This window comes from Brachyhypopomus gauderio, chromosome 7 (genome assembly GCF_052324685.1).
Source record: "Brachyhypopomus gauderio isolate BG-103 chromosome 7, BGAUD_0.2, whole genome shotgun sequence".
Lineage (NCBI taxonomy): Eukaryota > Metazoa > Chordata > Actinopteri > Gymnotiformes > Hypopomidae > Brachyhypopomus > Brachyhypopomus gauderio.
This window is the reverse complement of record NC_135217.1, coordinates 18,510,610-18,533,471: the sequence shown is the minus strand read 5'-3', so window position 1 is coordinate 18,533,471 and position 22,862 is coordinate 18,510,610. Positions and strand designations below refer to the sequence as shown.

Below are 22,862 nucleotides of genomic sequence, written 5' to 3'. Positions count from 1 at the left end.
AGCGGTTAGGGAACTGGTCTTGTGACCGGAGGGTCGCAGGTTCGATCCCCAGGCCATGACTGAGGTGCCCCTGAGCAAGGCCCTTAACCCTCAATTGCTCACTTGTATAAAAAATGATATAAAAATGTAAGTCGCTCTGGATAAGGGCGTCTGCCAAATGCCATAAATGTAAATGTAAATGTATCTGGTTGCACATTGCTCTGCCTGTTTCTGGCTGCCATTCTCTCTCTCTCTCTCTCTCATTCACTCTTCCCCCCCCTTCATCTGACTCCATCAGCTGTCGCTGATACCCTGAGGTTCAAACACCACACTCACATGCTCACAACAAATCACAGCTTATGTCGCACATGAAGAAGAAGCTTTGGCTCCAGAACTCTGACTCGTCTCCATCGAGCAACGTGTCAGTCACAGACGTGCGTGAGAGTGCAAATGAAAATGTGGATTTTTGCAACTTATGCTATTTTTGTGCTCAAAAATGCTGATGGCCATTTTTTTATGAAATAATTATGATTGTTAAAGTTGAAATGAAATTTTTAAGTGCACCAGAACATTTTTTGCTATTTTAATTTGTGAAGGCTGTACTCAGCACAGTCTTGTACCAGAAACTGTTCAAGCCTTGTACACTAAATCCTCAAAGCCTTAAAAGAATCCTTGTTCCATTACCTCTTATCCATTATTACATGGGTACATGTAATGGCGCTATGCTGAGTGGTGTTAATGACCAGGCGTGGGTTGTTAAGGCTCCTGTTCCAGGGTGTAACTTTACACTCTATGTCGTGTAACCAGGCCTACACTAAATCTGAGGGTGAACCTGCTTTCTATTGTGTGGGTCATTAAGGAGTCAGTATTCTTCTTCCCTCAGTTCTGCATGTCATATGGTGTGGAATAAAATCTCAACATGGTACAATTCCACCTCATTAATTATTGCAGTCTTATGCCCAGTGAAAGAGAGAAATGAACTTGATTTGAAGGAGAAAGTGACCTACTCGTTATTAGACCAAACGCAGACCACACCCTCCCCTACACACCAAACACAGACCACACCCTCCCCTACACACCAAACACAGACCACACCCTCCTCTACACATCAAACACAGACCACACCCTCCCCTACACACCAAACACAGACCACACCCTCCCCTACACACCAAACACAGACCACACCCTCCCCTACACACCAAACGCAGACCACACCCTCCCCCTACACACCAAACGCAGACCACACCCTCCCCTACACACCAAACACAGACCACACCCTCCCCCTTCACACCAAACACAGACCACACCCTCCCCCTACACACCAAACACAGACCACACCCTCCCCCTTCACACCAAACACAGACCACACCCTCCCCCTTCACACCAAACACAGTCCACAACCTCCACGTCACACCAAACACAGACCACACCCTCCCCCTTCACACCAAACACAGACCACACGCTCCCCTTCACACCAAACACAGACCACACCCTCCCCTTCACACCAAACACAGACCACACCCTCCCCTACACACCAAACACAGACCACACCCTCCCCTACACACCAAAGCCCATGAACTACAGCAGGTCCTATTCTTTGTGTTCTTTATTGTTTAAACTATAACTGCATCTGGAGATAATGCACAATGTTTTTTCTTTGTGTGTGTGTATGTGTGTGTGTGTGTGTGTGTGTCTGTGTGTGTGTGCATGTATTTTTGCAGGTTTCTGAGAACCCAGTCTTTGGAGTGGTATTACAACAACGTCAAGAGTCGCTTTAAGAGGTTTGGCAGTGCAAAGGTCCTCAAGACCCTCTACAAGAAACATATAATCGAGAGGGTGGCTCTGTCGGAGTTACCAGGTACACACACACACACACACACATTACACACATTACGATCAATAAGGTCGAAAAGTAACATTAATTAACAGCATCTTGAAAAACAGTCTGGCACCAAGCCCAGAAGGTCTCGGTCTACTAAAGGGTTTCATGATGTAGCATTCTAGCTCAGAGCATCCAGACTCTAGGGTCAGCTCCAGGATCCAGACTCTAGGGTCCAGACTCTAAGGTCAGTTCCAGGGTCCAGACTCTAGGGTCCAGTCTCCAGGGTCCAGTACCCCAGAGCAGGGGTACTCAAATAGAAATGATGATGGGCCAAATTTTATTTTTTCAATCACTGAAGGGGCCAGTTACGGGGTGTTTGGTGGCGAACGTAAACAGTCAATGGGGGGGGCCAACACATTTGGCCGTCTGCTACCTGTTTGTTGTTGCCCTAGAGGCAATCCCCAGCATCGTCTTGAGATCGCGGTGCGGGATTTCAAAATAAGAGCGGGTAGTGCGATTGAAAAAAATTCCTAAAAAAAAAAAAACACTTTTCAAAACAGCTCGCGGGTCAGAATTAGATGGCCGCTATTTGAGTATGGGGGCTTTAGAGTGTAGCCACGCCTAGGACATCAACAAAGTAGTTCCACACCTCAGCTGCTATAAAACAGCTTAAAGGTTAAATGTGAAAAGAACATCTCATTACCAGTTTAAACAAGTGAAGCTGTTAGTGGACTTTGAATCTTTCATGTTTTAGTCACACACAAAAATGAAGATTCTACATTATCTCACTAAATTAAGGGAATATATATATTTAAAACAAGAATCTAATTTTCCCAAATCCACCGAGCTCAAAATATGAGTTTAGTCACATCTTCATTCCCCAACACCAAACAACGAGGGCAGTCTATCCTAATAAAGACAAACAACTCATTTCCATACGACACCACTATAACAGACCCAGAAGGATGATTAATTATAATAAACATCAACACCATTCCTATAACCATTGCAAATATTTTGCAAATATTTTTGTCTCGAATGCCCATTTCATTATTATTTTACACACCTCTCCAGCATTTTTGACTCACCAGTCATAATTGGTGGCAACTGTAATACAATCCCTGATGCACATTTAGACAGAACATCTTATTCATCCAAAACAAGAATTTGGTGATCTACAGAATTAGTAAAACAATTGATGTCTGATTTTGAGCTTGGCGGTGGTTGGTGTCTTCCAAAGAATTCTCCTTTTACTCATCAGTTCAAAGCTCACGCTCCCACATCAACTTCAATTATGTGTAATATATCAGACATATTAAGCATCACCCTATTGATAATAATAATAATAATAATAATCTTTATTTGTATAGCACCTTTCATACATACATGTAACTCAAAGTGCTTTACAGTATAAATAAAAATAAACATTAAAAGGAGATAAGACAAAAAGACAAAAAGAAAATGTTAAAAGAAATTAAAGATAAAAACATTAAAATAACATAAAAAGTAAAAAAGTAAAGTAAATAAGATAATAAAAAGTAAAATAAATAAGATAAAACTATTAAGATAGAGTTTCTTAACTAAAAGCGGATCTAAACAGGAATGTTTTGAGACTGCTCTTAAAACTATGCAGGGATGAAATGCCTGAGCTCTTCAGGAAGAGAATTCCAGAGCTTTGGGCCATAGTGGCTAAAAGCACCCTCACCAATCTTTAATTGGCTTTTAGGAATCACCAGTAGATTACTATTTGAAGACCTGAGAGACCTGACTGGAACATATCTAACCATCATTTCACTCAGGTAAAGAGGGGCAAGACCATGAAGACATTTAAAAACCATGACTAGAACCTTAAAATCTATTCTAAAGCTGACAGGTAACCAGTGCAGTGAGTGGAGTGCAGGTGTAATATGATCTCTCTTTCTCCTGCGGGTCAGAACCCTTGCAGCCGCATTCTGAACTCGCTGTAGGTGCGAAATAGAGCTCTTTGGAAGAGCAGATAGAACAGTGTTACAATAATCTGGCCTTGATGTGATAAATGCATGGACAAGTTTTTCACTGTCAGCAGGAGAGAGCATATCTCGGACCTTAGCGATGTCTCGAAGATGAAAGTAAGCTGTCTTGCATGTAGTCATGATGTGTGATTTGAAGCTGAGCTCATTATCAAAGGTGACGCCCAGGTTCTTAACACATTGTCTGGCATTCAGATTCATTTGATTTAAATAAGTCTGGACATCATTCATTTGTGAATCACTGCCAAGAACAAGAACCTTTGTCAGACATCCATGTCTGTATATCATCTATGCAGTCAAACAGTGAGCAAATTGATTTTAGGGCTTTAGGTTCTAGCGAAATACAAAGTTGACTGTCATCTGCATATTGATGATAACTAATACCATGTTTATTAATGATGTGTGGTAACGGAAGCATATATAGGTTGAATAGTAACGGCCCACGTATTGATCCTTGGGGGACGCCACAAGTTATTTTTTGACGTGTGGAGGAAGAGGTACCTAATGCTACATAGTAATCACGCCCAGTTAGGTACGATCTAAACCAGTCTAAGACTAAGCCACTAAGGCCTACCCAGCTCTGTAGTCGATCAAGAAGTATTTCATGATCAACGGTGTCAAAAGCGGCGCTTAAATCTAGCAGAAAAAGGACTGAGAGTTTGCCTGCATCCTTATTCAATCTCAAGTCATTTACTACCTTAACTAGGGCTGTTTCAGTGCTGTGGAGAGCTCTGAAACCAGATTGAAAAGTGTCATTTATTTGATTTACTTTGACATAGTCATTCAACTGGATTGACGCTACTTTTTCAATTATTTTGCTAAGAAAGGAAAGGTTAGATATAGGTCGATAATTATTAAGAATTGTGGGATCAAGATTTCTGTTCTTTAATAGTGGTTTAACCATTGCAGTTTTAAGATGTAACGTTTCACGGGGGCAGGAGATAGCAGGAGTGACGCAAGTGCAATATTCAGGGGGGTTTAATAGGAAAGTAACAAACACAAATATAACACAGAGGGCAGAGGGACAATACTAAACAATAGGGAGAGGACACCAACTAAACAGGTAAGCTAACCAACAGGGAAACGTGAATGTATAGACCATAACAACCTGAGAACTATGTAAGCATACGGAGGGGAAGAACATATGATACAGGGATAACACAACCGTAAACTTAAACTAAGCAAACAATGAGACACGGAAGTACAAAAGATTACAGAAGACTAGGGGTATGCACAAGGAAAACATACGCGCTGAACATGGGAAACAAAACAAACGAAGGCTAAGAACGAAGCAGAGAGGGAGAACAAGAACTATAACATAACCAGACTATGAAGCAGGGCAAAAGGAAAAACGAGGGACTTATACACAAGGACAATAGCATGAACGGACCAAAGGCAAAACAGAGGAACAGCGAGGGACTCACGTACAGGGAATGACCGACAAGGGAATGAAACACTCGGGGTTCTTTATACACAGAGACAAGACGGTGAAACGAGACTCAGGTGTGTGGGCACTAACGAGGGGGGCGTGACAGACAGAGGGAGGAACGAATGGGAGCGGGGAGCTAGGCGGGACCAGGGAGGAGGGAGGGGCTGGACGTGACATAACCCCCCCTCAAGGCGTGCAACTCCGGGGCACGCCAACCAGGGAGGGCCGGACAGACGCTGGGGACAGAGACACCACGACACAGAGGGAAACGAGAGGGCGAGGCCGGGGCAGGGACAACAGACACGGGGTAGGACGGACACAACGGCCGGGACACCGGACGCATGGGAGGACCAGGACAAGGAACGGGTGGCGACATGGGAACGGGGCCAGACGAGACAGGACAGGGGGTCGACACAGGGGGCGAGACCAAGGGGGCTGGACAAGACGGGGTCAAGGGCACAGGACTGGACACCAGGGAGGACTGAGGCGCGGAGGCAAACAGGCGGAGGACGACGGAGATGGGGACGGGAACAAAGTGGGTGATGATCTGGGGAACAGAGACAGGGACAGGGACATGGAGGACACCACCAAGGACGGACACAGGGACGGGCACGCGGACGCGGACAGACACGCACACAGGAACGGGGACCAACAGGAAACCAGGAAGGAGACAGGGCAAAAAGGGGAACACAGGTGTGTGCAAAACAGGATCAACCAAGGGGCGAGTATGTACACAGAAAGGCATAGAATTAGTCCCAGGCCCACAGGCGGGCAAAGTAGTCTCTGTAGGGGCTGGCGTATGCTGAGAAGCGTCCTGGGGAATTGGCTGAGCCGGTGGAGTGTCCACGGGAGCCGGGGAAGGGTCCAGGGGTGCCGGCTGGTCCGGCTGAAGGACAGCGGAGACCGGGGAGGCCGGAGGAGGGGCCGCAGGGAACTGGGAGGCCAGGTGACGGGTCGCAGGGAGCGACCAGGCCTGTTGGTCGGCAGCGGGAACAGGCGGAGTCCGCTGACGGGCAGCGGGAACAGGCGGGGTCCGCTGGCGGGCAGCGGGAACAGGCGGGGTCCGCAGGCGGGCAGCGGGAACAGGCGGGGTCCGCAGGCGGGCAGCGGGAGCCGCAGCCGGCGCGGGCGACCTCTCCAGGGTCGTGGGGACAGGAACTGGCGTGGACTGCCGACGGGCAGCGGGAACAGGAACTGACGTGGACAACCCCTCCAGGGTCGCGGGGACAGCAGCCGGCGCGGGCGACCTCTCCAGGGTCGCGGGGACAGCAGCCGGCGCGGGCGACCTCTCCAGGGTCGCGGGGACAGGGGTGTCAACTGGGCCTGAGGCAGCTGTGCGGACGACATTGGGGGGTACGGCCGCCGTGTAGACGTCATTGTGGGGCGCGGCTGCCGTGTAGACTTCATCGTGGGGCGCGGCCGTCGTGCAGACGTCATCGTGGGGCGCGACCGCCGTGCAGACGTCATCGTGGGGCGCGACCGCCGTGCAGACGTCATCGGGGGCTGAGGCAGCAGAGGCGTTGTCGCCGTCTGGAGCAGGCGGGGATGCCGGGCAGGCGTCGCCGCAGTCAGGGACCGGGCTTGCCGGGCAGGCGTCGCCGCCGTCAGGGACCAGGGAGGCCAGGCGGCGGGCCGCAGGGACCGGCCGTCGGGCCGCAGGGACCGGAGGTGCCGCCGGAGTACAGTCATCAGAGAGCGGTGCCGCCGCACTGACGTCATCGGGGGGCGGTGCCGTCGCACTGACGTCATCGGGGGGCGGTGCCGTCGCACTGACGTCATCGGGAGCAGGCGACACCAGGCAGGTCTCACTTGGAACAGGCAGGAATGCAGGGCCGGTGCTGCCTGCAGGAGCCGGAGACGTAGGGACCGCGTCGTCGTCAGGGGTCAGAGCAGCTGGGCCGACGTCGTCGTTGAGGGACGGAGCAGCTGGACCAACGTCACCAGGCAGGGAGGCCGTTGCGCCGACGTCACCGGAGGGCGGGGCCACCGTGCCGACGTCATCTGGGGTCGGGAGCACCGGTGTGGTATCCTCGGAGCCCAGGGACGTAGGGCAGGCGCCGTCCTTGCGGTCCCCGATTCCTCCCACACGGCTGATGGAGTAGGCCTGTTGGGGACCGCGGGTTTGGGCACAACCACCCGCAAAAAGTCCTTTGGGGAATGCCCCCGCCGCTTGTCCCCCAATCTGATGGGAGGAGGGCCGTATAGTGACTCCAGCGAACCTGGCGCGCATATACTTAAAAAAACCCTCAACAGTTAAGGCTTCAGTCATGCGCTGAGATAATATTAAGTTCGCCCACTCGAGGGCCTTGGCTCTTAGGAGAGAACGCATAAATAAAACCAGTATATCCTCAGGTGGCGGAGGGCAAGTTAACATTCGGATGTAAAGTGTACATTGCATGACAAAGGAGTCAGCAGGCATGGTCTCCCCATCGTACTCCACAGGGCAGGGGGCCAGCGATGGTAGGGCAATGTATTTTCCCTTCGAGTCCTTGACCAGTAAGCCCTGCAGGTTATCTAGACTGGATAAAAAATAATCACTTTCTCCGGGAACTACGGGAATGCGGGAAGTACATGGTTCTTGCTGCGTCATATTTTTAAGGTCGGTCATTCTGTAACGTTTCACGGGGGCAGGAGGTAGCAGGAGTGACGCAAGTGCAATATTCAGGGGGGTTTAATAGGAAAGTAACAAACACAAATATAACACAGAGGGCAGAGGGACAATACTAAACAATAGGGAGAGGACACCAACTAAACAGGTAAGCTAACCAACAGGGAAACGTGAATGTATAGACCATAACAACCTGAGAACTATGTAAGCATACGGAGGGGAAGAACATATGATACAGGGATAACACAACCGTAAACTTAAACTAAGCAAACAATGAGACACGGAAGTACAAAAGATTACAGAAGACTAGGGGTATGCACAAGGAAAACATACGCGCTGAACATGGGAAACAAAACAAACGAAGGCTAAGAACGAAGCAGAGAGGGAGAACAAGAACTATAACATAACCAGACTATGAAGCAGGGCAAAAGGAAAAACGAGGGACTTATACACAAGGACAATAGCATGAACGGACCAAAGGCAAAACAGAGGAACAGCGAGGGACTCACGTACAGGGAATGACCGACAAGGGAATGAAACACTCGGGGTTCTTTATACACAGAGACAAGACTGTGAAACGAGACTCAGGTGTGTGGGCACTAACGAGGGGGGCGTGACAGACAGAGGGAGGAACGAATGGGAGCGGGGAGCTAGGCGGGACCAGGGAGGAGGGAGGGGCTGGACGTGACATAAGAATTTTAGGGAATTCACCCAATTGCAGAGACTGATTAACAATCGTTAGAACTTCATTTGCTAATGAGCTCAGAACCTGCTTGAAAAAGCATGTTGGTAAAGGGTCCAGTTCACAAGTAGAGGATTTTAGTGATGAGATCACATCAAGTAGTGTTACCATGTCAACTTCTTGGAAATAAGACATATTAAAGTTAGGCTGAGTAACTGATGTAAGGGTTAATGGTCTATTAGTGCTTGTTGTTATGTTCTGCCTTATACTAGTAATCTTGTCCCTAAAAAATATAGCAAACTCCTCACATTTTTCAACTGAAACAGTCTCAGGGAAGCCACAGGAGGTGGGGTTACTAGCTGATCTATGCTTCTGAACAAGACAGCTGAGTTATTATTGGATGAATTGATTAAGGTAGAGAAATAGTTTTTCCTTGCTGATTTCACTTCACTGTTGTAATTTTGCAATGTTGTTTTATAAATATCAAAATGTACTTGCAATTTTGACTTTCGCCAACGTCTCTCAGCCTGCCTACAATCTTGCCTAAATTTTACAATAGATGGAGTGTTTCTCCAGGGCATCTTAATTTTACCAGAGATTATTTTACTTACCTTTGGTGCCACAGCATCAATACAGTTCCTAACTCTGTGTGCGAAAGTTTCAACTAGCTCATTCCCATTTTCTGAGAGGGGAGGGAGGGACTGTATCATGTCTGTGAAGGCCACGGCACTGCCAGCACTGAGATAACGCTTGGTTATTGTGCGCTTTTCACTGAGTGTTCTAGTAGATAATGACATATTGAAAAATACACCAAAATGGTCAGAGATTGCAACATCAGTAATTTCAGTATTATTAACCTCTATACATTTAGAAATGATCAAATCTCAAATGTGGCCATGCTTATGAGTTGGGCCTGATACATGCTGTATGAGATCAAAAGAGTTAAGCATCCTCATGAATTCTGAAGTGATTGGATTTGTGGATATATCCATGTGAATATTAAAATCCCCAGCAATTAAAACATAATCAAAATCAATATCAGTGACCACACTCCATTTTGCTTGCACAGAATTAAAATCGTACACCTGAACCAAGCTTCAGATACCATTTCAACACATCTCTATGGAAGGACATTTGAAAACCATTTCAAAACAGAGTGGGCATCTTTCCTAGAAATAAATGATTCTTCCGAAACCTTAGCTACATTACTACATGAACCTGCTGTTCTCCTAAGAAAAAGAAAGACACAGAGGTTAATTGTAATTTAAGACAGATAATAAAGAATTGGAGAAAAAGAACAACCCCACAGTTGAAACTCAGAATGAATGAAGTAAACACAAATTAAACTCAGTGAGCTTATAAATAAAACACAATTCATGATACAACTTGGATATGAACACTTTGAATAGAACAACAAAAGTGAAACAGAAAGCTAACAGAACAAAAACAACAACAAAAACATTTGCACAAACATAATAAGACTGCAATGGGTTCATAATGTTCTCACAACAAGACTGCAACTTTTCCACTTAAGTTCTTAGCACAAATTACATTTGAATAGCCACTATTCAGAATTATAACTGGTGACCTCCAACATTGCATGAACCTTCTATTATTCTTTATTTTCAACATTTATTTACAAATAAACTACAGTACACTTTCAAATGGACAAACGTCCTGTCAGTCTGAGGAACCTCTGAGAGAAACAGAGCAAATCCTAACCAGTAAAATCCACATCTCATACCTGCTGTTTATCAGTCTGATACTCAAACACCACCGTTATTTCACATATCCAGTGATAGCCTGCACTCTGACAACTTGGTAGAAATGACACACAATCACTAATGTCTTAATAGTACAGAGACTAAATAGGGCTGGGTATTGATTCAAATTCCAAGAATCGATCCGATTCCGATTCTGAAGATTAAGAATCGATTTTTTTCGATTTAATCCGATTTAATCGATTCGATCCGATTCGATCCAATTCGGGGTTTAGTGTTATTAAAAATGTATTTGAGCTGTTTCCCGACTGTGTACAGAAGCAACATGTTAAAACTATTATTATATCGATATTAATCAGCAAATAGTTACTGATGGCTGGAAGACTGGTGAAAAGGGTCATCATAAATCTTACCTTCAAGAAAGGTAATCCAGGACAATAAACAGAGGACATCTTTGAGATGTCTATATCTGCAACAGTGGGCTCCTACTGGGACATTAACCAGTGCATTATTATTATGATTGAAATAATTAAGAATTCACCCATAAGCTGTTGCTACCAAATGCATTTTTATTTTAAAAGTGCTCACACTTAATAAACTGAAAGTATAAAATTTAAACGTGTATTTTTCTTAAAGTGAGAATATAAGAACAGAACTCTCACGTTACGGTCCCCGACCCCTCCGTTTTGGGCGCGTCAACGTCGTCTGCGTCTAATCGTCTACGTCGGTGTATCTCCGTGGGTGCGGGTGCGTCTTGTGATAGTCCTCACCTGTGGCTCGTCTCGTAATCACGTGGGGTTGATGTGGTGTGTCTATTTAATTTGCGCTCGCGCAGCGTCCTGTGCTCATCATTGTTTGAGTCACACATGTTCTATGTAAACGTGTTTTATGTGCGCTGTCTGCGCTTCGGTAAATGTAATAAACATAACGATTTGGAAAGTGCAAAGGATTCTGTCTCGTCCATCGCCTTGCGCCCAACGTTACAAGAACATTTAAAACTTTTTTTAAACTGTAAAAACACTGGGTAAACGGTCAGTGACACGGACTAACTGTAAATAGTCACTGACACTGGATGAACTGTCCTTCTGTTTTTAGATTTCCGATTTGACTATCGTCGTTACCGGCACTGTCCGACGCCAAGTCGTTTTACAGTTAGTTAGACCGAGCACGCCTGCGTGAATTCAGTGACGAGGCGGGGGTAAAAGTTCACTAAAAAATCGATCTTTGGACGTACGAATTGATAATCAGATCATCATATGCGAATCGATTCTGAATCGGAAAATCTATTTTTTTCAACACAGGCCTAAGACTAAATATACTTCCATATTGCATAACCTTGACTTCACATTTACCAAAAAAGTCCCAGATTTTCATAAATGGATAGACAAGGGTAAGACTCATTTAATATCTTTCAAAATACATTTCAAATGAAGTGGCCCTCCCACACTCCACATCACTCTATTAGGACATACGTCATTTGTAAGTTCAACAGAATCTTCTCACGGCACTGACAATGGACAAAATCTCCTGATGAACTAGAGATCGAGGAGGACAATTAACATTACAAACTGGAGAAACATCTAGCTTTGTTCAAGGAAGAACAAGTCCCGTTGATTCAGTACCATCTGGTTAACATCCACTAACGTCCTCAAACTCGCCACTGAATTCAACTCCGCAACAATCAAGAACAATAACTCCACCCCCACCCCGCAACCAATGTACAATAACAATCTAATCAATAGATTATAATCTATTAATAATTCATACCTACACATCTACTACATGTCTTTTTGAAAAATTACCCTCCCACACACACACACACACACACACACACACACACACACACGCAACATGCACACACACATCAAATAAAATGATTATTATATAAGTAGCTATCATTTATAATTTAATTCTGTATTCTCCAATAGATTGAGGAAGTGTGTATAATTAAGCAAACAGAAGTACAGTTCCTTCAATGTGCTGGAGTTACAACTGCATAACCATCCTCTCATTATTCTCAGCAGACATAAAAGCCCATCTGTTACAGTCATGAAATACAGGACATGAACTCTGTGCTGGGTTTACTGCTACCATTGCGTTAATGTCACTTTGCTTCTTGGTCCAGTGGAATCACAAAACACACAGTATGTGTGAATATTCAGTGCAGTATGTTACTATTGTTAAGCCCCTGCAAATATACATAGCCTGAGTGATTCATGCCAACTGTCAGTGAACTTAATGGGCATGTGGTGTGTGTGTGTGTGTGTGTGTGTGTGTGTGTGTGTGTGTGTGTGTGTGTGTGTGTGTGTGTGTGTGTGTGTATGTGGTGATTCCACATTACACTGTTTACATACTTAATGAAGAATTCCTGTTTATCTCTCTCACTCCGAGTATCCGATGTAAGCCTTCATTTGAGATGAGCAGTACAGATTATACAGATGAAGTCAGTGAGCCACCTTGCCAGGATTGCGAGTGTGCGAGTGTGCGAGTGTGTGAGTGTGTGAGTGTGTGTGTGTGTGTGTGCGTGTGTGTAAGGTGGTTGGTTGTGAATGGCAGTAATAGAATGAAACCTTATGACTTTATAGTTGTTGATAGTGTTGCACATGGTAGCAAAACTACTGCAAAACTCCCAATCGTCTGCCAGTGGCAGGTTTTAGTGCTGTGTTATTAGAGCTGTTGAAATAAGGACACTCTATCCCACTAAATCTCTAACGGATGCCTTTGTTGGATTAGAAGTGCTAATCTTGAATTTTCAGATGCTTGAGGTTTTAAATGAGTAAACAGTGGAAGGTCATATCAGCCATCGCGTTCTCTGAAGGGAAATTTCGGATTATCATGCATGCTCTGGAAACAGTGTTAAAGCTGAGAGCAAGAAGAGTGTGTGTGTGTGTGTGTGTGTGTGTGTGTGTGTGTGTGTGTGTGTGTGTGTGTGTGTGTGTGTGTGTGTGTGTGTGTGTGTGTGAATAAAGGTGTGTAAATGCATGCTTGAGACTCACATCTGATTGAAAGGGCAGCTGTAACCCAAAGCTGTTCACAACCTTTCCTCCACATCACCTCGTACAGTATTACTCAAACCAGTGGCCATACATTATACACCAAGACACCACATCATGTAAAATCTCCTATTTCCTCAGAATTCCTGTCTCATATATGTTGAGTTATATGCAATCATTGGAGGAAATGTGTAATTACATCATAATAAATTGTTAATAGCACTCATTTGCATGAATGTGTGGGTGTGAGAGAGGACGCCACAATGCAGTGTTAAAGGAAGACATCCCTTTAAGTGCAGTGTGGGTCTGACGTCTTTAAGCAGGAAGTTCTCAGGTGCTTGTGTCACATCCAGGTCATCCACTGGTCTGTGACTTCAGGCTCCAACGTCATTTCTGATTCATCACAGAAATGCACATACACTGTGATGCACATACACACGAATGTGTGTGTGCATTCGTGTGTATGTGCACGACGGTCCGAGACACATCAAACAGCATGTCTCTGTGTGGGCGTGTGAGTGTGTGGGCGTGTGAGCGTGTGTGTGTGTGTGTGGGCGTGTGAGTGTGTGTGTGGGCGTGTGAGTGTGTGTGTGGGCGTGTGAGTGTGTGTGTGGGCGTGTGAGTGTGTGTGTGGGCATGTGAGCTTGTGTGAGCGTGTGTGAGCGTGTGTGAGCGTGTGTGTGTGGGCGTGTGTGGGCGTGTGTGTGTGTGTGTGTGTGTGTGTGTGAGTGTGTGTGTGTGTGTGTGTGTTTGTGTGTATGTGTGTGTGTGTGTGTGTGTGTGTGTGTGTGTGGGACTTCCATGCTGCCTTTCCCTACTTCATCTAAATTCTCTGTGCAATGCAGCTGACAGTTTCTCAGGGCTGGTTGTTGGAGCAACAGTCAGAGTGACGCGCCCGAGCATAAGAATCACTGTAAAGTGGGCGTGTCCAACTTGAGCTTCGATTAACCTCTCATCCCTCATCTCAGTGCCACTTCCCAGCATGCCGCTGGTGGTGATTGACTGGTTTTAGGGAGCGGAGGGCGGCTTCCAGCAGCTGTTGGTGCTCATGTCGGTCCTGACGGGTCCTGCTATAACGCAGGACTCTGCTGTGGAGCGGGCCGGCCTCCAGTACAGCCATATAAGGGCATCAACACCTGTACGACGATGTGGGATAAGCTCCTGCTCAATAGGAGGAAAAACAAGGTTTATAACGGACCAGAACTACTGTTGGCTTAAGTGATTTGGGGTATTTAGAGATTTCTGCCTTCTAAACCTCACTTTCTCCTTCAAATCAAGTCCATTTCTCTCTTTCACATGGCAAAAATAAGACTGCAATAATTAAGGAGGTGGAATTGTACCATGTTGAGATTTTATTTCATACCATATGACAGAAATGAGGGAAGGAGAATACTGACTCCATAATGGCCCTGCACTTCCTGTCTGGGGAGGCCCAGGCTGTACCCCCTCCTGCCATTGGACAGTGGAGGAAAGGGTCTGCCTATGGTCTGTACCACTTCCTGTGGACTGCCGTCCTCTGTCCTGTAGCAGCAATATCTGGAGTTTGAACACAGGCAGCGTCCCATAAACGGGCCTGTTTCTGCACCGTCCACAGCGTCCAGAGTCCGTTTTGAAAACACAAGTCGTCTTCTGTCTAGACGTCTGAGCACCGTCTTGCGGCACCAAGCACAACACCTACTGGCTGGAGTCGTGGCGGTTTCGGGCTGTGCTCCGTTGCCATGGTGACCTTGCACGAGTGCCCCTCCGGGACGCGTGGAGGCTGAGGTGAACGCGCGGTCACGCCTGGCTGCTCGGATCACACCCCGACCTTTTCCCCCGCGTCTCACGTTTAAGTGGCACGCTGCCCGTAACGAAGGACAGTGCCATCATTTCAGTGTTCACTCTGATTGTAACCACATTCTCTGTGCTTCTACCATCTCACTCGTGTGTGTGTGTGTGTGTGTGTGTGTGTGTGTGTGTGTGTGTGTGTGTGTGTGTGTGTGTGTGTGTGTGTGTGTGTGCGTATAGCACATCTCAGAAGCACTGCTCTGGATGTAGAGCCAGAATCCGCTTTCCCACACGTCTCTTTTGCATTTTGTGCCAAGTGTTCAAATGTCAGTAAAATCTGTTTGTTTGTTTGTCCCACTATCTGTCTCAGTCTTCCAGCTACAATATGCACACACACCATTCAGGATTTATACATAACTTACATGCCACTGAATGTGTTACTTGTTGTGCATGTGTGTGTGCGCAGACGTGCCCACTTGTGTTTAAGCTGCCAAACCGGATACACTCCTCAAGAGTGTCCGTGAGAACACTCAGGGTAATGAAAACCTTTCAGTAGCTGCATCAGCTGTGCAGTGAGGGTGCATGACGGCACGGCCGAGGAACAGAGGAGAAGAAGAAGAGAAGGAGAAGAAGAGGACTTCATCCGTATGGAGAAATACGTGCATCATCTCCCCTGTGCACTGGGACGAGGGTGGAGGAACATGGCACTCCTCCACCTGTTGGCTTATGGAAGAAGCTTATGTTTACTCTCTCTCTCTCTCTCTCTCTCTCTCTCTCTCTCTCTCTCTCTCTCTCTCTCTCTCTCTCTCTCTCTCTCTCCCTGCAGAGGGCAGTGTTCCTGAGGGCAGTAATGAGAATGACGGCAGTGACTGCGCCCTCTACAGGCAGAGTGAAGGTGAGCGCTGGGGTCCACCAGCACTGTGTGTGTTTGGGGGGGGGGGGGGGGGGGGGCAACCCTCTGTGCATGTTCGGTTTTTCACTAGGTAGTGATGTGTGCATTGTGCCTCCATTGTGTAATCCTGGACATTAAGAGCTCTTGACATGCGTGTTTGCTGATTCAATATAATGATGTGAACACTTGTGATCACTACTGTTAAAGAAAGAAATGTTGAACAATCAAAGCAAAAATCTGTATGCACACACACACACACACACCTCAACTCCCAGAGGGCAAATGAGTGAAGAAAAGACACAAGCCACAACAAGAAGCTCCTGTAGGGTATAACGGTTAAAAAATGTCACAATCAGGTTGTTTATCTTTCACGTACAGAATTTATTTTATTTGTGTGTGTGTGTGTGTGTGTGTGTGTGTGTGTGTGTGTGTGTGTGTGTGTGTGTGTGTGTGTGTGTGTGTGTGTGTGTGTGTGTGTGTGTGTGTGTGTGAAGGTCACAGCATGGCAGACACTCTCACTGTTGCCCTGCGTGTTGCTGAAGAAGCCATAGAGGAGGCCATCTGTAAAGCAGACAGCTACAGGGACAGCTTGGTTCGACCTTTCACCTTAGCCACCCTATACATTCATCCACTCATCCATATGGTCATCCACCCACCAATACACTCATCCACCCTCTCGATACATCCACCCACACTTACACCCTTCCACTAATCCAACTCGTCATTACATGCATCCACCCTCTGCTCATTCCTCCCTCTGTCGATACACCTACACGCCCTTCCACTAATCCACCCTCTCGGTTCATCCACCCACGCATACACCCTTCAAATAATCTCTGCATACATGGAACAACACCTCTTTACTCTCTGCTGTCTCATGCCCAGTTTAATGCGTCAGAGGGGTCATCAGGTAGACCCTCTGTCAGTATTCAGCTCTCATTGAAGCCCAGGACAGCTCAGCGGTGAGGTCTGGCGTCCCGGCCCCGCCCTCGCCGAGCTCACTCGACCGCATCCACCTTTTTGGTCCTTAACTGACACTGTACTCAGTGCCGCAACACCCATACAGTCTACGACACACTACGTCGACAGCAACCACGGAGTTACTCCACCTACCGCACCCCCACGCAGCCGGTTTGTAGCCAGCCTCAGCGTTAGCGCGTGTTCAGCGTTAGCGTGTGTTCAGCGTTAGCGCGTGCTCAACACTGCCGGCCCCATCTCAATCTACCACACCACACATGACCATGACAAACAATCCGCCCACTCACCCAGCACTCACTGTGTCTGGAACACACAACACCTCAGGGGTTTTCTCTTCATGATGCATCTGCCCATATGGCCCGTGTTCTCCTCACTCAGAACCACTGACTAGCCCTTTGAGCTCCACCCAGTAACTCTTCCTCAGCTCTCCTCCTCCTCTCTGCTACTAATTTCCAATCTCGTCCTTTAACCCATCTTATCAATATTTATAGCCTTTCCAATAAACTGCTCCTCACGCACAAACCCAATCGTTTGGTATCGCTACTGGACAGAGAGTCAACCTTCTTATTGAATAAATGTGCTGATGAGCTCAGGATCTGATTACATATCCATGTATATTGGCCCTGTAACAAAACTACCTTACAGGCAGGAGAAATATCAGAAAAAAAAAAAAAAAAAAAAAAAAAAAATATATATATATATATATATATATATATATATATGAAATTGAATTGAAATTAAATTCAAATTGAAGTTGAATGAAAATTGTTGAGCGCTGTGAACAAAAATTGTTGAGCGGGGGGGGGGGGAGCTCGGAGCTGCATGATCCTAGTGCTAGATTTGTCGCTATTTGGATATTGTTTTTTTAACCGTTAAAAAGTGGGGGGGACATGACTTCGTCGCTACTTAAATATTTGGTTTTAACTGTAAAAACTGGGGGGGACCAAAACCGGCTTTTGAAAAAGTGGGGGGGACATGTCCCCCCCGTCCCCCCCCAAAACTACGTCCGTGTATATATATAATAAATCATCTTCGGTGTTCCAACCCCTGCACATATTTTACAGCTAGGATCTTGCCCACTGTGTGAGGTTGTGTGGAGTGGTAAGGGTGTCATAAGTTGTCATAAGGCTTAACGTGAATCAGAATCACTGCGCACAACTCTCTCGTGGTGATTCATCGCGTCTCTGGATATTCCCAGTGAATCCACTGTCCCTGCAGAGCTGTTGTTACCCGACATTCACCTTCTCTCTGGCTGTGTAGCCTTTCCACATTTTCCACATATGACCTGACCTCTCCACCTGACCCCTGAGCCTTCCACCTGACCCCTGAGCCCTCCACCTGACTCCAAAAGCTCTCCACCTGACCCCTGAGCCCTCCATCTGACCCCTGAGCCCTCCACCTGACCCCAAAAGTCCTCCACCTGAGTCATCCACCTGACCCAGGTCTTGCCCGACCACATCCTTATGCTCTAATGTGCTCTTTGCTAACTGTATCCACTCTCTCTGCTTTTGTGACTCACCTCAGCACATTTAACTTCCTCAGCTTAAAACTGTCAGCAGTAGCTCCAGTAATCCTCTCCTATACCATCCCATTTCTGAACAGCACCGCACCCAAGCAGCTTCCTTATGGTCCCGTTCAAAATCCTCTCCTGTAATACAGCACTTCCGTGGTTGTGACCAAATAAACTGTCAGTGGGGAAAAAAATGAATATCTTCAAAATAAGCTTTAACCAGCCTAGTAATTTTGCATAATACCTGGAAGAACCCAAGAACCTTCCATGAGAGATTGATGTGGTACTGAGCCAGATACATTAGCAAAACCAGAGGTAGGTCTCCACCCTCTTTCTTTACTGTCTGATGGCAAATCATACTGCTATGCTCCAAAAAACCAGCAAAGCCTGAAATTCTTGCGTTTTGCACTGATGAATCAATTAACGAATGAATTTTGAAATACGTAATCACACTAAGAAAATTGTATCGTCCGCATTGCGACAACTTGCAGGCCAAAGTGTTTCAATCCTCTTTTGGTTTAAAAAAGGGGATCGTCTTCAATCCTCTGGAATAATCCGTTTCCTCCGCACTATGACCAGGAAAAAACTGCTAAGAGGCGTCCACAGGTGTTGGGAGGACACCATTTCAGAAACGAGAGCTAGACGGCTGGAATAAATGCACAAGGGTACTGAGACACGGTGGACGTGGAGACAGTTAGACTCGTGCACCTGATCCGTGTGCTGCACTGCATACACATTTCCCCTTTCATCATTTCATCATTTCACGTCTACCACCCGCCCGTTCTCCATGTTTAAATAGACATGCAGTCTGCTGTTCATCTTCTCGTGTCTATCTCCGTGTCTCTCCAGGAGAAACAGAATGAGGCCCGCTACCTCCGTGATCACAGGGAGGAGCTCGTAGAGGAGCTGGCAACCACCATTGTCCAAAAAGTCAGTGTGTGGTTCTGTCCTCTGGGCTCTTGAACATATTTTATTGATGCGATGTATTACAAGGTACTCATCATCTCGCCATAGCCACCGTCTTTTTCACTTTTCACTTTCTATCTCTCCCTCTCTTCCTGTGTCTGCAGATCATTCACAGGGGAAAGCGTTCAGAGATGCAGGCGGAATACGACTTTGTTTGGTCCCAAGCTCAGAACCCTGGAATGCCATCCGCTATCCCCACATCAACCACACACACCTTAACACAGGATGCACACACACCTTCACAGCATGGCAACCTCACCCAGGCCTGTCTCAAGAACACCTACTCACTGTGGGTAAGATGCACACACACGCTTGCATACACACAAACACACACACACACACACACACACACACCACACACTTTGATTGACCAGCTCACTGAAGGTGAGTCATACCAACGCTTTCCAAAATTGTATATATTTTTAAATGGTATATTTATAACGCAATGGGCACAGAAATCCACACCTTACCTTATATTTTTTTCCTGTCTCATTGTTACTCTGTCTATATGTCTCGCCATGCAGTCATTCTCGTACACTGACATCACGTAAATTATCCATAACCTCTTCTAAATCTGTCCTCTTTCTTAAGGGAAAATGTGTTTCTGGTGCCCTCTTGTGGTCAAGCTTTTAATATGCAGCTTTCACATATAATTTATAAGATTAGAAAATGTTAATGTCCCTTAAATGTTCGGAGACTGTAACACAATTGATGCAACACAAACAATGGGGGAGAAGATCTAACTTAAATGAGCAGTTATGCAACCATAAGCTGATAAAAACATCTCATTGCAGCAACAAAGAATTCAGAAAAGAGGCTTTAGGTTTAGAAACTGTGCTGATGTGATAAATGGGAAACATTTTAGGAGCCGTTAATCAGTTGTAAGCCATACTGGCATGGAGGTCTTTAATGTTTTCTTTCTGAGTTTAATGGATGTTGTAGTGACAAGTGTTGGGGATGTGGAATTTTAGAATGCGCATGATGTGTGTGTGTGTGTGTATGTGTGTGCGCGCACTGAAAGTTTTCCTGTGTTAATTGTGTTCGTGCTTGATTGCACGCGTGTGTTCAGAGAGCCCAGTCTGCCTTTTCCCCGATGAGTGATGAGTCTCCTGAAAAAGCCCAAGAGGCAGAGGAGACAGCTGAAGGGGTGGGGCCAGGGGAGGAGCCACAACTTTACTCCTCCCTCCGGAGAGAATCCCGTGCCTCCGTGCCGGGCTGGAAAAGCGTGGACCGCCTGGACAACTCCAGTAAGATCACACACAGACGCGTAGTGACGCACACTATCATAATCAGAGGTGGACATATACAACATGCTTGAATGTGCAGGTTTTAGCTCTGGTGATTATTCTGCAATGTGATTGAATGACCAGGAGAAACAGGGCTAAATTTATAGGACCAGATGCACCCAGTGGTGCAAGAAATCTTCCTTTACCAAAAGGATGGTGCTGGCACAGTGTTATGGACACACAGGAGCACCGTCATGAACACCAACATGAAGCGAATGGCCTCGTTAGCCTCCCATCTTAATGTCCTGCTAGGAGCTCAGGCCTCCAGGACAGAGTCCTGCCTCCTTCATCACTCAGAGTTGCAGTTGCTGGGGTTTTTGGAGTGATATATTGGGAGCGGTCCAATATTCCGCTCCAGGTCAGGAGCAGTAGAACAACAATTCAAGGATTAAGTCAAATGCCTCTGTTGATTGTGAGGATTTTCGTCTTCTGTCTTTGAGTGTGGAGTGGGTTTGTGTCTCTCAGAGGTTTGTGTCTCTCAGAGGTTTGTGACTCTCACAGGTGCCTCGTCAGTGCTACAGTCACCAGACGGTAACTGGTTGGCCCTGCAAACCTCCCAGCATTCCCGGCCGGGCCTGCTGACCAAACGCAAGAGCCTGGTGTTCAGTGTCCTGGAGAAGGAGTCCGGCGTGGTGTCTGCCTACGACGGGATGGGCTCTGACGACTCGGAGGCGGGCGAGCAGGGTGATTGGGGCGTGGCACTGCTGCGGTTTCGACGCCACCTCTCCGACGAGACGTACTACACGGACCCGCAACGTGACCCAGACTGGACGTGCGCCCGCCTCCGCCCGCCAGTCACGTCACCGTCCTCGGGCCAATACACCAACACGGAGACGCTCAACTCGGACTCGGAAGCCTCAGCAGAGCCCCCCGGCCGAGCGTGCGAACCCGCACGTAACTACCCCCGGGGCAGAAAGGAACAGGTCGAACCCAACCCGCTGTACGCACCATATCTGCCACCCAGACACCTGCCTGCTGTCACGGTCACGTCCAACACCCTGGATGTGAACTTTAACCCCCGCGTGGGCGGGGATAGCAGCGAAGGGGAGGAGCAGAGTGAACAAATCAGGCGGTGTCGGCGACGGAGGCGGAGCAAGCGTGAACTGGCTGAGTGCAACCGGACACGGAGCACGTTGTACAGCGCTGCAACAGCGGTGAGATAAACCACAGCCCTCAACATTTTCACATCGCATCAACGCAACATTTGCTGTGATGCGCAGTACTATTGTTCAATTCTGCATCCAGTTCTACATAATACTCGTATACCATCATGTGTGAGAAAGATACACCTTCTTTTGAATTCCATGGCGTTGTGTATCAGGACATAACAAAAAAAATATGTGGTCCTTAGCTGGTCTTAAAATTAGGTAGCTACAATGAACAACAGCGTATGACAAATTACACTGTGTCATCATTTGTTTTACAAGAACTAGGCCAGAATGCAGAAGCAGTGTGTGAGAACTGAAACCCACCCTGGTTGCTTTTATAGGAGCTGAGAGGGTAGCAGCCAGGTCCTAATCTCATCGCCGTGGTCCTAATCTCATCGCCGTGGTGCTAATCTCATCGCCGTGGTGCTGATTTAATCCCCATGGTAAAAGCAGAAGTTTGGGGAGTTTGCTGGTTTAGAGCTTTCTGGTGAAGCAGTCATGGGTACCCAGTTTGGGAAGGGCTAGTTCACCATTCTACAATGGAAAGTTGTAGAAAACATTCACGTCGGTCCCCTGTCTTCCCAGGAGTGGACAACACAGCACAATCATGCAAACATGACCCTGCAAAGAAACTGCAGAAAACTGCAATAACTATATTTTACAGGCCTCAGTATGTTAAATGTTCAAGTTTATGACAATGCATGACATGCAATTAGACAAAGACTGAACAAATGTGGTTTAGTGGGAAGGGTTGTCAGGAGACATCCTTCTCAAACCTTCACAACATGGCACACAAACCACAGAACATCTGGAACAATGTCCTTTCAACAAACAAGACCACGGTGAAGATCTTTGGCCATAATTCGTTGAACAAATGATCTATTGTACTGAACATCATAAGAGGAGCAAGCCAACATTCCTCCAGAATGAAAAGAGAGACATACACATTTGGGTTGTTATTACTGCTAACGTTTTTGCTTCAATTTTGTTACATAGTGAAACAGTGGGATCTGTTGTGTAGCGTTGCTTATACCTAATTTTAAGACCTGCTGAGGACCAGGTGATTTTTTGT

The 22,862-nt window shown here is 46.6% G+C and overlaps 1 protein-coding gene across 2 annotated transcripts in view; it reads left to right on the top strand.

Annotated features, from left to right (window-relative positions):
• Positions 1-22,862, top strand: part of myripb (myosin VIIA and Rab interacting protein b) — a 99,051-nt gene that overhangs the window by 64,254 nt on the left and 11,935 nt on the right. For both annotated transcript variants that reach the window (XM_077012259.1, XM_077012260.1), the window contains exons 4-10: positions 1,701-1,837; positions 15,837-15,905; positions 16,397-16,494; positions 19,240-19,320; positions 19,461-19,649; positions 20,426-20,603; positions 21,144-21,796. In XM_077012259.1, the coding sequence (XP_076868374.1) occupies positions 1,701-1,837; positions 15,837-15,905; positions 16,397-16,494; positions 19,240-19,320; positions 19,461-19,649; positions 20,426-20,603; positions 21,144-21,796 (1,405 nt within the window). The remainder of the gene's footprint in view (positions 1-1,700; positions 1,838-15,836; positions 15,906-16,396; positions 16,495-19,239; positions 19,321-19,460; positions 19,650-20,425; positions 20,604-21,143; positions 21,797-22,862) is intronic.